A 17242-nucleotide genomic window follows, 5' to 3' on the forward strand; every position below is an offset into this window, starting at 1 on the left:
GCCCGGGCAATCTGAAGGAAAGACTGTGTCCCTACAAACAAAATTGTGCGTTGAGATCTAATTCTCTTAACTTATTATGCACCCCACGCTTTGCGAAATCCCGATTGGGTGGCAGAGCTTTCAGTCAGAACGGCTTCTTTGTGGAATGCCCTGCCAGGGTTTCTGCGGCAGGCCAATTCAGAAACCTGTTTTAGAAAGGCCTTGAATACGTGGCTCTTTAGGGTAGATTAACTCAGGCTGTTAAATACCGGTGCTCTCTTTGGTCGCAATTACCTGCTGCTTCAGTGCCGGTACACCCCTGTTTGGGGTCGCTATCGCACTTTATAAGCTTCAGTTTTATTATTATTATTACAGTGGTACAGCTGGGATCTGTTCCCCAGAGGTAGTCTTAAGTTTGGTTACAGTGCTCCAGGTGGGATCTGTACTCCAGAGGAAGTTTTTAGGTCTGGCTACGGTGCTCCAGATGAGATATGTCCTCCAGATATAGTCTTTAAATTTGGTTAGAATGGTCCATAATTGATCTCAGAGGTAGCCTTTAGAACTGCTTATAGTGCTCCAGGTAGGAGCCATATTCCAGACGAGATCTGTACTACAGAGGTAGACATTAGATATGGTTACAGTGCTCCACATGGGCTTGGTATTCCAGAGGTAGTCTTTAGGTTTTGTTACTGTGCTCTAGATGGGATCTGTGCTCCAGAGGAAGTCTTTCGTTTTAGTTACAGTGCCCCAGATGGGATCTGTAATTGGGAGGTAGAGTTTAGATTTGGTCACAGCGCTGCATATGGGATCTGTACTCCAGAGATAGTCTCATTGTTTGGTTACAGTGCCCTAGATGTGATCTGCAGTCCAGAGGTAGTCTTTAGGTTTGGATACAGTGCTCTAGATGGGATCCATACTCCAGAGATGGTCTTTAGGTTTGGTTACAGTGCTTTAGATGGGATCCATACTCCAGAGATGGTCTTTGGGTTTGGTTACAGTGCTCTAGATGGGATCCATACTCCAGAGGTAGTCTTTGGGTTTGGTTACAGTGCTCTAGATGGGATCCATACTCCAGAGGTAGTCTTTGGGTTTGGTTACAGTGCTCTAGATGGGATCCATACTCCAGAGGTAGTCTTTGGGTTTGGTTACAGTGCTCTAGATGGGATCCATACTCCAGAGGTAGTCTTTAGGTTTGGTTACAGTGCTCTAGATGGGATCCATCCTCCAGAGGTAGTCTTTAGGTTTGGTTACAGTGCTCTAGATGGGATCCATCCTCCAGAGATAGTCTTTAGGTTTGGTAACAGTGCTCTAGATGGGATCCATACTCCAGAGGTAGTCTTTAGGTTTGGTTACAGTGCTCTAGATGGGATCCATACTCCAGAGGTAGTCTTTAGGTTTGGTTACAGTGCTCTAGATGGGATCCATACTCCAGAGGTAGTCTTTAGGTTTGGATACAGTGCTCTAGATGAGATCCATACTCCAGAGATGGTCTTTGGGTTTGGTTACAGTGCTCTAGATGGGATCCATACTCCAGAGATGGACTTTGGGTTTGGTTACAGTGCTCTAGATGGGATCCATACTCCAGAGGTAGTCTTTGGGTTTGGTTACAGTGCTCTAGATGGGATCCATACTCCAGAGGTAGTCTTTGGGTTTGGTTACAGTGCTCTAGATGGGATCCATACTCCAGAGGTAGTCTTTAGGTTTGGTTACAGTGCTCTAGATGGGATCCATCCTCCAGAGGTAGTCTTTAGGTTTGGTAACAGTGCTCTAGATGGGATCCATACTCCAGAGGTAGTCTTTAGGTTTGGTTACAGTGCTCTAGATGGGATCCATACTCCAGAGGTAGTCTTTAGGTTTGGATACAGTGCTCTAGATGGGATCCATACTCCAGAGATGGTCTTTGGGTTTGGTTACAGTGCTCTAGATGGGATCCATACTCCAGAGATGGTCTTTGGGTTTGGTTACAGTGCTCTAGATGGGATCCATACTCCAGAGGTAGTCTTTGGGTTTGGTTACAGTGCTCTAGATGGGATCCATACTCCAGAGGTAGTCTTTAGGTTTGGTTACAGTGCTCTAGATGGGATCCATCCTCCAGAGGTAGTCTTTAGGTTTGGTAACAGTGCTCTAGATGGGATCCATCCTCCAGAGGTAGTCTTTAGGTTTGGTTACAGTGCTCTAGATGGGATCCATACTCCAGAGGTAGTCTTTAGGTTTGGATACAGTGCTCTAGATGAGATCCATACTCCAGAGATGGTCTTTGGGTTTGGTTACAGTGCTCTAGATGGGATCCATACTCCAGAGATGGACTTTGGGTTTGGTTACAGTGCTCTAGATGGGATCCATACTCCAGAGGTAGTCTTTGGGTTTGGTTAGAGTGCTCTAGATGGGATCCATACTCCAGAGGTAGTCTTTAGGTTTGGTTACAGTGCTCTAGATGGGATCCATCCTCCAGAGGTAGTCTTTAGGTTTGGTAACAGTGCTCTAGATGGGATCCATACTCCAGAGGTAGTCTTTAGGTTTGGTTACAGTGCTCTAGATGGGATCCATACTCCAGAGGTAGTCTTTAGGTTTGGTTACAGTGCTCTAGATGGGATCCATACTCCAGAGGTAGTCTTTACGTTTGGATACAGTGCTCTAGATGAGATCCATACTCCAGAGATGGTCTTTGGGTTTGGTTACAGTGCTCTAGATGGGATCCATACTCCAGTGGTAGTCTTTGGGTTTGGTTACAGTGCTCTAGATGGGATCCATACTCCAGAGGTAGTCTTTAGGTTTGGTTACAGTGCTCTAGATGGGATCCATCCTCCAGAGGTAGTCTTTAGGTTTGGTAACAGTGCTCTAGATGGGATCCATCCTCCAGAGGTAGTCTTTAGGTTTGGTTACAGTGCTCTAGATGGGATCCATACTCCAGAGGTAGTCTTTAGGTTTGGATACAGTGCTCTAGATGGGATCCATACTCCATAGATGGTCTTTGGGTTTGGTTACAGTGCTCTAGATGGGATCCATACTCCAGAGATGGTCTTTGGGTTTGGTTACAGTGCTCTAGATGGGATCCATACTCCAGAGGTAGTCTTTGGGTTTGGTTACAGTGCTCTAGATGGGATCCATACTCCAGAGGTAGTCTTTGGGTTTGGTTACAGTGCTCTAGATGGGATCCATACTCCAGAGGTAGTCTTTAGGTTTGGTTACAGTGCTCTAGATGGGATCCATCCTCCAGAGGTAGTCTTTAGGTTTGGTTACAGTGCTCTAGATGGGATCCATACTCCAGAGATAGTCTTTAGGTTTGGTAACAGTGCTCTAGATGGGATCCATACTCCAGAGGTAGTCTTTAGGTTTGGTTACAGTGCTCTAGATGGGATCCATACTCCAGAGGTAGTCTTTAGGTTTGGTTACAGTGCTCTAGATGGGATCCATACTCCAGAGGTAGTCTTTAGGTTTGGTTACAGTGCTCTAGATGGGATCCATACTCCAGAGGTAGTCTTTAGGTTTGGTTACAGTGCTCTAGATGGGATCCATACTCCAGAGATGGTCTTTAGGTTTGGTTACAGTGCTCTAGATGGGATCCATACTCCAGAGATGGTCTTTAGGTTTGGTTACAGTGCTCTAGATGGGATCCATACTCCAGAGATGGTCTTTGGGTTTGGTTACAGTGCTCTAGATGGGATCCATACTCCAGAGGTAGTCTTTAGGTTTGGTTACAGTGCTCTAGATGGGATCCATACTCCAGAGGTAGTCTTTAGGTTTGGTTACAGTGCTCTAGATGGGATCCATACTCCAGAGATAGTCTTTAGGTTTGGTTACAGTGCTCTAGATGGGATCCATACTCCAGAGGTAGTCTTTGGGTTTGGTTACAGTGCTCTAGATGGGATCCATACTCCAGAGGTAGTCTTTGGGTTTGGTTACAGTGCTCCAGATGGGATCCATGCTCCAGAGGTCGTCTTTAGATTTGGTTACAGTGCTCCAGATGGGATAGTTACTCCAGAGATAGTCTTTGGGTTTGGTTACAGTGCTCCAGATGGGATCCATGCTCCAGAGGTCGTCTTTAGATTTGGTTGCAGTACTCCAGATGAGATCTGTGCTCTAGAGATAGTCTTTAGATCTCCAGACAGTATCTTTACGCCAGAGGTAGTCTATGGGTTGGGTTACAGTGCTCGAGATTGGATCGTTACTCCAGAGGTAGACTTTATGTTTAGTTACAGTGCTCCAGATGGGCATTAGTACTCCAGAAGTAGTCTTTAGATTTGGTTACAATACTACAGATGGGGTCTGTACTCCAGAGGTAGCCTTTTGGTTTGGTTACAGTGGTACGGTTGGGATTGGTATTCCAGAGGTAGTTGTTAGGTTTGGTTACAGTGCAACATATGGGATCTGTTCCCCAGAGGTAGTCTCATTGTTTGGTGCTCCAGATGGGATCTGTACTCCAGAGGCAGTCTTTAGGATTGGCTACACTACTCCCGATGTGATCTGTAGTCCAGAGGTAGTCTTTGGGTTTGGTTTAAGTGCTCCAGATGGGATCTGTACTCCGGAAGTGGCTTTTAGGTTTGGTTATAGTGCTCCAGATGGGATATGTATTCCAGTGGTAGTCTCTAGATTTGGTTACAGTACTCCAGATGGGATCTATATTCTGGAGTTAGTCTTAGGTTTGGTTAGAGTGCCCTAGAAGGGATCTTTACTCCAGAGGTAGTCTTTAGATTTGGTTACAATACTCCAGATGGGATCTGTAATCCAGAGGTATTCTTTAGGTTTGGTTACAGTACTCCAGAAGGGATCTGTACTCCAGAGGTAGTCTTTAGGTATGGTGACAGTACTCCAGATGGGATCTGTATTTGCGAGGTAGACTTTAGAATTGGTTACAGTAGTGCAAAAGGGACTTGTACTACAGAGGTAGTCTTTAGGTTTGGTTACAGTACTCTAGATAGGATCTGTACTCCAGAGGTAGGTTTTAGGTATGGTTACATCACTCCAGATGGGAGCTGTCCTCCAGAGGGAGGCTTCAGATGTGGTTATAGTACTCCAGATGGGATCTGTACTCCAGAGGTAGTTTATAGATTTGGTTACAGTGCTCAACATGACATCGTTACTCCAGAGGTAGACTTTAAATATGGTTACAATGCTCAACATGGGATTCGTATTCCAGGGGTAGTCTTTAGATTTAGTTACAATACTCCAGATGGGATCTGTACTCCAGAGGTAGTCTTTAGATTTGGTTACAGTACTCCAGATGGTATCTGTACTCCAGACGTATTCTTTAGATCTCCAGACAGGATCTGTACTCCAGAGGTAGTTTATAGATTTGGTTACAGTGCTCGACATGAAATCGTTACTCCAGAGGTAGACTTTAGATATGGTTACAGTGCTCCACATGGGATCCATACTCCTGAGATTTAGATTTGGTTACAGTACTCCGGATAGGATGTGTACTCCAGCGGTAAGTTTTAGGTTTGGTTACATCACTCCAGATGGGAGCGGTCCTCCAGAGGAAGGCTTCAGATGTGGTTATAGTACTCCAGATTATATCTGTACTCCAGACGTAGTCTTTAGATCTCCAGACAGGATCTGTACTCCAGAGGTAGTGCATAGATTTGGTTAGAGAGCTCGAGATGAAATCATTACTCCAGAGGTAGACGTTAGATATGGCTACAGTGTTCCACATGGGATCGTTATTCCATTGGTAGTCTTTAGATTTGGTTACAGTTCTCCAGGTGGGATCTATATTCCAGAGGTAGTCTTAGGTTTGGTTACAGTGCTCAAGATGGGATAGTTACTCCAGAGGTAGACTTTAAATTTGGTTACAGTGCTCCATATAGGATCTGTACTCTAGATATAGTCTTTAGATCCCCAAACAGGATCTTTACTCCCGAGGTAGTCTCAGTCAGTCAGTCAAAATCTTTATTCGGCCGTATGCCAGCAATAAAAGAATACACCATAAAAAACATTTCATAGAAAGAACAACACGGTAAAATTATTAAAATACAGAAAATGAATAAGAATTCCAAAGCGATGGCAATTACAGATATCTGGATAACAATCTTTCAAAGCAATTTGATCACAGACAAAAAACCATAATACCTAATCATAGCAGTATTTCAGTCAGGGTAATGCCAAACTCAAAGATGTCATCTATTTTCAGAGTCCTTATAGGTGTCGATGTCATTTTCCAAAATTAATCACTGTCAGGGTTTAGTTCCACATGAGGGATCTTAAATCCTGAGCGTAATAATATAATAAACATACAAAGTAGTCATTTTCCAACAGTATTCCAGTGCTGAACAGCCGTGGAAATATACTTATAAACCTTTAGACAAATGAATTCATCTTTGAAAAGCAGGAGATGATGTAGCAGAGCCCAACACTTTCTAATGTTTAAAAAACATAAAATCGGTTTTAAAAAGGCACATCTCGATTTAGTATATAGTTTGCAAAAAAACATAAAATGCAAAGTACTATGGATTGACTTTGAATCACATGGACACAAATCCAAATTGGCATCGAGCTGTGCATCATGTGGGTATGAAACCAATAAGTGGGAAGTGCCCATCCTAAACCTTATTAAATAAAACATTTTAGCGTGGCTGAAATAAAAAGTAAGGTAGGGCTCGATACCTAGAGAGCAAACTAACAATGAGTGGTCAGCTATCCTTTTTTTGCCCTCTCCAGGTCATTTCTAACCAGATAGGAATGAGTTAAAAATTCTCTTTTCAGCCTTGCTCTTCATATTTTGGCTATGCTTCCGGGATTGTCGAGACAATCCAACAAACCCAATTTCTGCAGCTGGTCATTAATGTGAGTGATCCAAGGGATTTTATTAACACAATCCGATTGTAAACAATCTAAAATGACAGCACAGTGCAGGACTGCTTCTTCTTTTACCCAGATGTTATGCCATAGCAATAAAGGAGCTAGTTGTATGCGAAAAGACAATGGGGTCACACCAAGTTCACTGTGACAGATGGTGGTGGTGGTACTTTTAGGGACTGTCAACAATTGTTTCATGAACGTGTTCTCAGCTCTTTGTAGGCCCTTGATATTACAAAAGCCCCAAACTCCAGCATCATACAGAGTGACAGCACATGAACGGGCTTTATAGATATCAATGATGGCTTTAATGGGCAGAGAGTTTCCGGATTGCGTACGTCACATGCGTCCAGCCATGGTTCCACTGTCAATCATGCACATTCAAGTGGCCCATGGAGGTCTGCCTATCCAACACAACGGTAGCTGAACTGGATTATGACTTGTGTGTGAGTCCCCTGTTGTCCCACGAACAGGAGTGCAACGGGGATACCCGGGAATGGGATGCCTTGATATGTGGTGTCTGTGCCGGCAGCAGTGGATGGGAGATTGCACAAGTCATCGTGTTCAGTGACCACATCGAGGTGCTCCCCTATTGGGCTGTGTTGCGGATTGGTGAAACAGTGTGGTCGGAGTACATCTGTCCGGACCAGTTAATGGATTGGCCCTCCCTCGTGTTCCTTGAATTCGAGAATGACATACTTCTGGAACTGATTGCCTATGAAGCAGCGCTCGCATTCATGGACGAGTAACAACCTTCCTGCAGCCACAACTGACTGACACCCAGAGCACAGGTCCCAACACAGTGTTGCATCGTGGAGGAATGGTCACATAAGCCAGAACAACAGTGGATATGTCTGCATTCGCCCAGACTCAGAATGCATGTGCATGCACCTACGCGTGTTGTCACACACCTGTGCAAGGTGCTGCAGCCCCATGGGCGGAGCTGCACAGCGTCACTTGGCAACGTTCCTAAATCTGACATACTGCTGGAGGGAGACTACACACATGGCAATGTACCACAACATGTGACCTTGTTGGTCCCTTTCACCTGCTCACTCTCATCATAGCACACAGTCGGCACAGTCCAGTGGCACAGCTCCATGCAGATCCCATGGGCGGTGAGTCGTGTCCCCGGACACGGGGCAATGAGCAGACACCAAACATCACATGACTCGACCAGCAAGGCAAGGTGGGCTGAGACCATTGCCAACCATAAGGATATGTGTTCATTTTTGCCACCCCGTTCCTTACACCTCGACACGTTCCCATTCTGCCTGTAAGTGTCTTAAGCATCTGTCTGCCTGTTGTGTCCCATCACTTGCCCATACTGACACGCACATGCTAATAAAGTCTACGCAACTTCACCAGTGTACAACTGTGATGAGTGTCGATTAGTTTGAGACATTGTGTGTCTCAATGAGCATTGTCCGTACACAGGGAGGGACAGACTGTCTCTGGTACATAGGTGGTGAATCCCTATTGGCAGCTCCGCCACTGTGAGCCACACATTGTGTTTGGGATAGTTGCTGGTAGACCTGTGCTCTTACGTGTCTTCAGCAATGTGAGCATGGTGTTCAACTTCTTGCCATGTGGATCAATATGATCCATTAAAACAGGCTGTGTCCACACTGATGTGTGTGAGTACATCATGCGAAGAGATGTACTGTAGCCACATGTGATGGGGGACACTCCTTCAGGCGGGCTACCTATATTGACTTTTACACACACAGCCCTATATGATCCATGGACATGGGGCTACGTTGGGACATGCAAGATTGTTGTTCATGTGCAATGAGGCCACAGCTAGTTCACACCTTCACATTCATCTAATTGGCCATGTGGGTCAGGCTCAAACATGTGCATTGATGACATTCACCAGGGTGTACCTTTCAGTGCAATCAACGTCCCTCCATTCATCCATACTTGTACACGTAAGTGAACATAGAAATGACACATCCGTGTGATTTGGAATGTTTATTCACATTCTGGGGAGTCTCGGAGCCGGAGGAGTACTTGGCCAGTACAAGCTCACATGACATGGTTGCCCAGTGGTGGGCCAACCAGAGTCCTTGGGGGAATGCAAAGTTAATTGGAAGTGGAGGAGTTCAGTCCACAGCCGGATTGCTGTGTGATTGGTACAGGAGCAGATATGGCAGGCTGTGTCGGGGTCCAGGTGAATGTCGCAGAGTGTTCCGTGGGACAGTGGGATGTGTTGTTCCAGGGCATGATGCATGGGGCTGAACCAGGCAGGGACAGGCCATGTGGCGGGTATGGATGCTACTTCCTCTTTCCTCACACAGTCATTACCCACCACATCTTACTCCTCTGAGACGTCTTCTGTGTCCGGTGTGACAGGTGTGTGTGGTGGTGTTATGGCAGCATCACTCTGGGCCACTGACACATCAGGGTGCGAAGGTGAAAGGGCTGCATCACTGTGTGCCAAAGACACATCAGGGGGCAGAGATGTGTGTGTCGAAGTTCCAGCTACAGTTATCTGGGACAGGCTCTGTGGCAGCAATGGCAAGATGAGGATCTGCAAGGCATGGAAGATCCCAGCTACATCTCGCTGGTGTTCAGCCGTGGCAGCCATCCTTCCAGCCTGCATCCGCTACATGGTCTCGGCATCATCGCAGCTTTTCTTTGCGTTTGTGCTTCGCATTTTGGCGGCGTCGCCTTGACTGTGTCGCGGACTTTCAACGTGTTATCGTGAGCCTATCCCATGGTGCTGCCTGCTTGGGAATGCCGCGTTACCACGGTGTTATTTTCCCACGATAGACTGTGATGTGAAGAGTTGCGTTAAGCTACTTTAGAGGTAGTTTTCACACGTTCTTGAGAATATCCCCCTATGTGTATTATGGTGGCTGACAATAGTGTTTGGCGCACCAGTCTTCCTTTTGCGAAGATGTTGCACCTGTCCGGCCAGCACCTATGATATTGGTGTCTATTGTTGGCAGTGTGACTTGTTGTGTTACAGTCTGAAGAATCTGGGGGTATTACTGGGACTATATTGAGCTGGGGTTGCCAAAAGAAGAGATGTTACCTGGGGTGTATCAGGATTAGAATTGGTGATGGGGTTCATAACAGTGCCCGGGCCAGAGGTCATCTTCGAAACATTAGAACCGATTAACATTTTTAGGGACACATCGATGCTGTTTAACACCCCAACAAGTGGTTCAAGAATTGACTTAATGATAACCTCCAACGAGCTGGTGAGATGTAAAATAAAGGTACAGAATAACCTATGGGCTCAGCATCCTTGGGCCCATAACGGTGGCAGTAACAGTTTCTGAAGCTTGAACCCTTGGTGCTCTCCTTGGGAGAGACACCACCATTTTATTTTGTGTTATCAGGGGCAGTGCGTCTTTCTTGGACTTACCACATGCCTTTCATTTTTTAGATGGTAGAGGGCCTAAAGTATCCAAGAACCCCCCATAATGGGTGGTGCTAATGTTGGCTACATTCCTGCGTTTCTTCATGCCATTAGATGCTGGGATCCCTGTTTCTTGATCTTTACTTTTATGGTTACCATCACCACCACCACCAGCATGCTCCTCTGCAAGATCAGGCTCAGGGTAAATCTCCGTTGATACGCTGTTATCTAAGGCTCTTTGTGTTGCCCCAGTCTCTCCTCTTCTCTACAGACTCAATTTCGCTTGTTATTGCCCCCATTGCTGTTGTCAGAAAGCTGGTAATTGATGTAGTTAAAGGGCGACACTTTGCAGAGGGCATGACGGTTTTGAGCTTCCCCATCACCTTACTTTAGAATGAGGTGCCCAACGGTCTGCCTTTGGTGAAGCAATGACCCTTATATCATAAATGAATAGCCAAGGGACCTGGCTGAATGCCTTTTGTGGATACCGAAAGTGGTAAAGTTAGGATTTTGTCTCAGTTTAGTAGTAGTAAAGTTAGGAATCCTAATGTTACTACTACTAAATGCCTTCTGTGAATACCAAAAGTAGTAAGTTTAGGATGCTGTCTCAGATTACTTTTGTGAATTGGGCCCATTGTTTGGTGCTCCAGATTGGATCTGTATTCCAGAGGTAGGCTTAAGCTAGTGTTATAGTGCTCCAGGTGGGATATTCCAGATGAGATCTGTACTACAGAGGTCGTCTTTAGGTTTGGTTACAGTGCTCTAGATGGGATCCGTACTCCAGAGGTAGGCTCAAAGTTTGGATAATGTGCTCTAGATGTGATCTGTACTCTAGAAGTAGTCTCAAGGTTTGGTTACACTGCTCTTGATGTGATCCATTCTCCAGATGTAGTCTTTATGTTTGGTTACAGTACTCCAGATGGGATCTGTACTCCAGATGCGATCTGTACTTCAGATGGGATCTGTACTCCAGATGGAGTCTTTTGGTTTAGTTACTGTGCACCAGATCGGAGCCATTCACCATAGTTAGACTTTAGATTTGTTTATAGAGCTCCAGACGGGATTAGTACTCCAGAGGTAGTTGTAAGTTTGGTTACAATACTCCAGATGGGATTTGTACTTCAGAGGTAGTCTTAAAGTCTGGGTATGGTCCCTCAGATGAGATCTGGACCCCAGAGGTAGCCTCTAGGTTTGATTACAGCACTCCAAATGGAATTTGTACTCCAGAGGTACTCTTTAGGTTTGGTTACAGTACTGAAGATGGTCTCTGTACTCCAGATGTAGTCATTAGATTTGGTTATAATGCTCCAGAAGGGATCTGTACTCCAGAGGTAGCCTTTAGAACTGGTTATAGAGCTCCAGGTGGGATCCATACTCCAGATGAGCTCTGTACTACAGAGGTAGTCTTAGGTTTGGTTACATTGCTCCAGATGGGATCCGCACTACGGATTTAATCCAGAGGTCATCTTTAGATCTCTGGACAGGATGTGTACTCCAGAGGTATTCTTTGGATTGGTTACAGTACTTCAGATGGTATCTGTATGCCAGAGGTAGTCGATAGGTTTGATTACAGCACTCCAAATGGGAACTGAACTGCAGAGGTACTCTTTAGGTTTGGCTATGGTGCTCCAAATGGGATCTATACTTCACAGGTAGTCTTTAGATTTGGGTACATTATTCCAGTTGAGATCTGTACTCCGAGGGAGTCTTTAGGTTTGGCTACAGTGCTATAGATGGGATCTGTATTCCAGATGTAGTCTCTAGATTTGTTTACAGTGCTCCAGATGGGATCTGTATCCAGAGGTAGTCTCTAGGGGGCATATCACCAACAAACTGCGATAAACAACGCAGAGCGCACAGAGCGCGAATTTGCATAACGCTGGCTATCGCCGGAATTAATCGCCGAGATAACACGTTATTATCAACGCTTATCTCCACGGCGATACAAATTCCGGAAATAGCGGCGTTATGAGGGAACAGCGCTGGAAATCCAGCGATGCAAGTACAAGCGTTAAGGGAATCCTTGTTAATTGGGAGGTGTGGATTTAGGCTTAGAATCCACCTCCCATTAAAAATATAGCTAAGTCTGACATTTAGCAGATAACCGCGGTTAGCTCTGTTTTTTATGTCGCTATGGGATTCAGGGTCCGGCTTGATGATACCGCGATGTGAGAAAGTGGCTCTGTATATACTGTTCCCAAATAGGTACAGGGAGTACAGAGTCCACAGTCCCCAAGGGTTTGACAGAGGCTAAAGTTAGATATAACCTTACTCTCTAAAGTGGTAGCTTGGTCGAGCAGTAAGGCAGTATCAGAGGACAGTTTAAAGCATTAGTTGCACACACTCAGTCAGCAAATGGTCTCACACACTCAATAACTGAACTCTAGGCCAATGGTTTATATATAAAAAATATATGCTTGTTTTATTTTAGAACCAACAATTGGAATTAAAATATACTTTCTCAGAATGAGATGCTTTATATAAATACTTTTGCAAGATGTAATTGACTTTTGTAAACAGTTACAAGTGGTTGCAATAGGCAACACTATTTTAAACACAATAATGCATGGAGCTCAATGGAAGTTTCATGTTATTTGCCACAGATTACTTTAAATTGATACTTGTATAGTGCACTACTCACCTGCAAGGGTCTCAAGGCGCTTGTACGAATGCTGCTGTGGAACCCATCCTGGCTTTCCCTGTGAGGTGTCCACTCCTGGGCACCCCCAAGGTGGAGGCCAGGCATCCTTAGCGTTGTGGGGGCTGTGGTGGAGATTAAGCAAGCTATTGTCCAGAGTGGGACTCCATGATTGGAATAGGCAACAAGGCAAGAATTGTCAGGTCCATGGAATTTTTGAGCCCAAGACCCTCCGAGGCAGGGAATTGAACCCTGGTCCCAGGCCAGACCTCTGCATCAGGGTCTGCCGCTCTAACCATTGAGCCACACTTCTCCACTTTTAGGATTACTTTTGGAATTCCAGGACTGGATCCTAGATTCAGTCCTGGGTCAGTACTCAGAATCAAGTGATGAAAGTCGACTTTGGTACTGTAATGATTTTTAAACAATATTTAGCTATTTTAAAAGTTGACACTTAGAAAATATTTCAAAGAAAACAGTCAATGATTCCCTATGGAAGAAAATTCAAGTTGCAGGCACAGTATGTTCTCGTTACTTTTGTACTCCAGTACTGGCTGCCTAGACTCAGTACTGGAACCTTTATCCAAAACAGGTAAGTAATTACGTTTTCAGATATTATACGATTTTTGAAGAATATTTAAAGATTGCAGAAATTGACACTTACAAGAAATTTCACAGAAAAACAGTCAATGGTTTCCTATGGAAGAAAATTGAGTTAAGGGTAAGTACAGTTGTAAGTATTTTTCAGAGTCAGTGCTGGGCACCAAGATCCAGCACTGGGAGCTCACCTAAGAGCAGGTGAGTAATTTCGTTTTCGTTACTCGGCAGATTTTTGGTGAATATTTTAAGCTTTGAAAAGTCCACACTTAGAAGAAATTTCAGGAAAAAGCCAATCAATGTTGCCCTATGCGGAAAATAGAGTTTGCGGTTTAAGGGTAAGTACTCGACTGGCAGAGTTGAGGTTCTGGGCATAGACTCAGGGGTTTCCCAGGGTCAGGTAGGTACAGTTAGTTCACCCTCAGCGGCTCTAGGGCGGCCGGGTGCAGAGAGAGTTAGGCCCAATGTTATCCTATGAGGGATGGGGGGGCCTTGGTTGGTGGCTGCTGACTGGCAAGCCACACGGCTGTGGGAGCTGGGCTCCTGGTCACTTACTCAGGGCAAGTGGGGAAGTAGGTAGGTGTAGAGTTTTCACTGCCAGGGCCACTCGGGCGGCTGGGTGCAGAGTGCTTTTGAGCCTTCGGGCGCTCAATTGATTTCAATGGGAAATCTCCGGTTTAGAAAAAGACTGCAAGCTCGGGGACGAGGACTCTTCAGGTGCCACCACCACTTCGAGAGGTAAGTTGGGTAGTTGGAGGATAGGTAGGTACCCCGGGATTGGGGACAGAGGGCCGTTGTGCACCGCGTGCAGGGGTGCCTTTTGGTGTCGGGAAATCTTACCCTCTGTTGATCGCGGTTGGGGGGGGCATCTTGTTCTGAGGCTGCAAGCTTCTTCAGGAGTGTCGAGGGAGGTCCTTGGGTGCCGGACTCGGGGTCACAGTCGCCGTGGGGTCGTCCTCAGGGTCTTTGTTCACTCCGGCACTGGCCAGGCTTGGCTGGTGCAGAGTGTGCTGGGTTCGCGGTTCCGGGCTACTGCCAGGGATTAGAGATAGGTTTTGAGTAGAGCCTCTACTCATGGGAGTCCCAGGGGCTTAGAGCCAAAAGGTAGCCATGTCCTCCGGGGTTGGTGAGGTTGCTGGCCACAAGAGATGTCGGGTTGGAGCAGGAGCAGGTTCGAGGGTCGACAGGCCAGTAGGGCTGGGGCCAAAGCAGTTGGTGTCTTCCTCTTTTCAGCAGCTGCAGGGCAGGTCTTCTTTCTTCTTGCTCTTTGTAGTTTTGAATCTGGAATCTGGGGAAGGAAGGTTCAGGGTGCCCCTAAATACTAGATTTAGGGGCGTTACAGGTAGGTGAAGGGCAGGGGCCAATGGGTCCCTGTCCTGGGGTGGGTACACCCCCTATCCTGCCTCTCTCCTATGGGAGGGGGGCAGGAGCCTAGTCCTGATTGGGCAGGGCTTCCCATCTTCAAGATGGCGAGAGCCCCGGAGATGTGCTTCACCTCCCCCACCTGAGGGGTGGGGTTGGCAGGCTGGCACATCCCCTGTCCTTATTTGGGGTTTCCGGCCAAGCTTCCCGCCAGAGTGGGGGGTTGCAGTGGCCTGGGAAAGCTCACAGAGGCGGCATGCCTTTGAAGCTTCCCCCTGCCCATCCTGGCGAGGAGATTTAGCACCTCGCCCAGGATGTGCATTGTTGCAGACCCAGGAGAGCAGGGGCTCTCCTACCCAGGGGTCCAGCAACATGTCTGCTGTGTGGCAGCCTAGGCAGCCTCAGAACAGACGTGGATTGTAGGTTTAGGTTTCAGGGGGCCTCTCTAAGATGCCCTCTGTGGTGCTTTGTACATTAAATCACACACTGGCATCAGTGTGGATTTAATGTTCTGAGCAGTTTGATACCAAACTTCTCAGTCTTCAGTCTTAGCTGGCAGCACTGCACTCACAGGACCCAGGAATGGACCTGGGTACTGTAGGGGCACAGGGCTCCTGCCTCTGTGCCCACACCACTGGCATAGGGCACCCAGCTAGAGGGGTGGCTGATGTATGCCAGGGCAGTGTAGGTTGTGGGCATGGCACGCAGGGATGTGTGCCATGTCGACTCTCTGTTTTGTCTTGTATCCAGACACTCAGCCTGCAAGAGCAGTGTGTGTGTGTTAGGGTACAGGGCCTCTAAGGGTGGCACAATGAGTGCTGCAGCTCTTAGAGGCCTTTCCTGGTCACAAGGCCCTGGGTACCTAGGGTACCATTTACCAGGGGCTGACATGTGGCCAGGGTTTGCCAATTTGGGTTTTGGCTGTTAGGCAGTTTTTAGGGAAGGAACAGAGGCCGTGGGCACCTGATCGGCAGGAGCCCAGGGCACAACAAGGAAAAGTGCATCAGCTATTAGGCAAAAAAGGGGGGGGTTACTGCAACAGAAACCCACTTTCTTACACGCGTTGTGCGGTTAGCGACTTTTCCAGGGTTGTTTCCAGATGGACCGCCTACTTTGCATGTCATTAGCGATTATTATCGCTAACATTCAAAGCAGCAATTACACAGGCGCTATTGCCAGCAAGCCGTCGCTAACAGCTGTTAGCCACAGCTTGCTGATAGGGCGATAAAAATATTGCCGCTTTAGCAGCAAAAAGTGACGCTAAGGCGGCGATATTGCCCTTGATGATATGCCCGAAGGTTTGGTTACTGTGCTCTAGATGTGATCTATACTCCAGAGGTAGTCTTCAGGTTTGGTAACAGTGCTCTAGATGTGATCTGTACTCCAGAGGGAGTCTTTAGGTTCAGTTACTGTGCACCAGATGTGAGCCATACACCGTAGGTAGACTTTAGATTTGTTTACAGAGCTCCAGACGGGATTGGTACTCCAGAGGTAGTCTTAAGTTTGGTTACAGTGCTCCAGATGAGATCTGTACTCCAGATGTAGTCATTAGATGTGGTTATAATGCTCCAGAAGGGATCTGTACTCCAGAGGTAGCCTTTAGAACTGGTTATAGAGCTCCAGGTGGGATCCATATTCCAGATGAGCTCTGTACTATAGAGGTAGTCTTTATGTTTTGTTACATTGCTCCAGATGTGATCTGCACTCCAGATTTAATAATTAGGTTTGATTCCAGATGTGATCTGTACTCCAGAGATAGTCTTTAGATCTCCAGACAGGATCTGTACTGCAGAGGTAGACTTTGGGTTTGGTTACAGTGCTCTAGATGAGATCCATACTCCAGATGTAATCATTAGGTTTGGTTAAGTTACTCCAGATGGTATCTGTACTGCAGAAGTAGACTTTAGATTTGGTTACAGTACTCCTGGTGGGATGTTTAATCCAGAGGTAGCCTTTAGATTTTGTTAAATTACTCATGATATGATCTATAGAATTGGATTCAAAAGCCATTGGAGGGCTGCACGTTTAGAGGTAACCACTGTGCTGCAGGTAACTTTTCTACAACTAGCCACAAGTATTTGAGAGACAGCTTCCAGAACTGATCGCTTAAGCTGCAGACATGCCCTCCAGAAATGAACCAGTGAAGTTTTGACAGTGAAATTGAGAATGAGAAGAGGGATAGAGTTGGCCACAACTTGCCTTGCATGCCCAGAACTAACAAGGCCTCTGTCTCTCCCCACAGACTGTGCACGGCGGGTGCAAAAGTACATTATACGGAAGCTCGGTGAGGACTGGATCTTCCTGGTGCTGCTGGGGCTGGTGATGGCGCTGGTGAGCTGGAGCATGGACTACGCCAGTGCGAAGAGCCTGCTGGGTGAGCCGAGGCTGGTGGGGCGGGAGGAGGAGGTCACATTCAGCATTCGGGGTACAATGCAATCAAACACAGAGTAACTCTGGCAAGAACCTTGTCTCAGGCACCAGTAAAGAAGGGGGATACCTCC

General features: G+C 46.5%; 1 protein-coding gene across 5 annotated transcripts in view; it reads left to right on the forward strand.

The window, feature by feature from the left end:
- CLCN1 (chloride voltage-gated channel 1) overlaps positions 1–17242 on the forward strand; it is a 1161279-nt gene that overhangs the window by 817444 nt on the left and 326593 nt on the right. For all 5 annotated transcript variants that reach the window (XM_085620355.1, XM_085620357.1, XM_085620356.1 and 2 more), the window contains exon 3: positions 16984–17115. In XM_085620355.1, coding sequence (XP_085476481.1) covers positions 16984–17115 — 132 coding nt within the window. The remainder of the gene's footprint in view (positions 1–16983; positions 17116–17242) is intronic.

The sequence above is a fragment of the Triturus cristatus genome, chromosome 7, assembly GCF_964204655.1.
Source record: "Triturus cristatus chromosome 7, aTriCri1.1, whole genome shotgun sequence".
NCBI classification, from domain to species: Eukaryota; Metazoa; Chordata; class Amphibia; order Caudata; family Salamandridae; genus Triturus; species Triturus cristatus.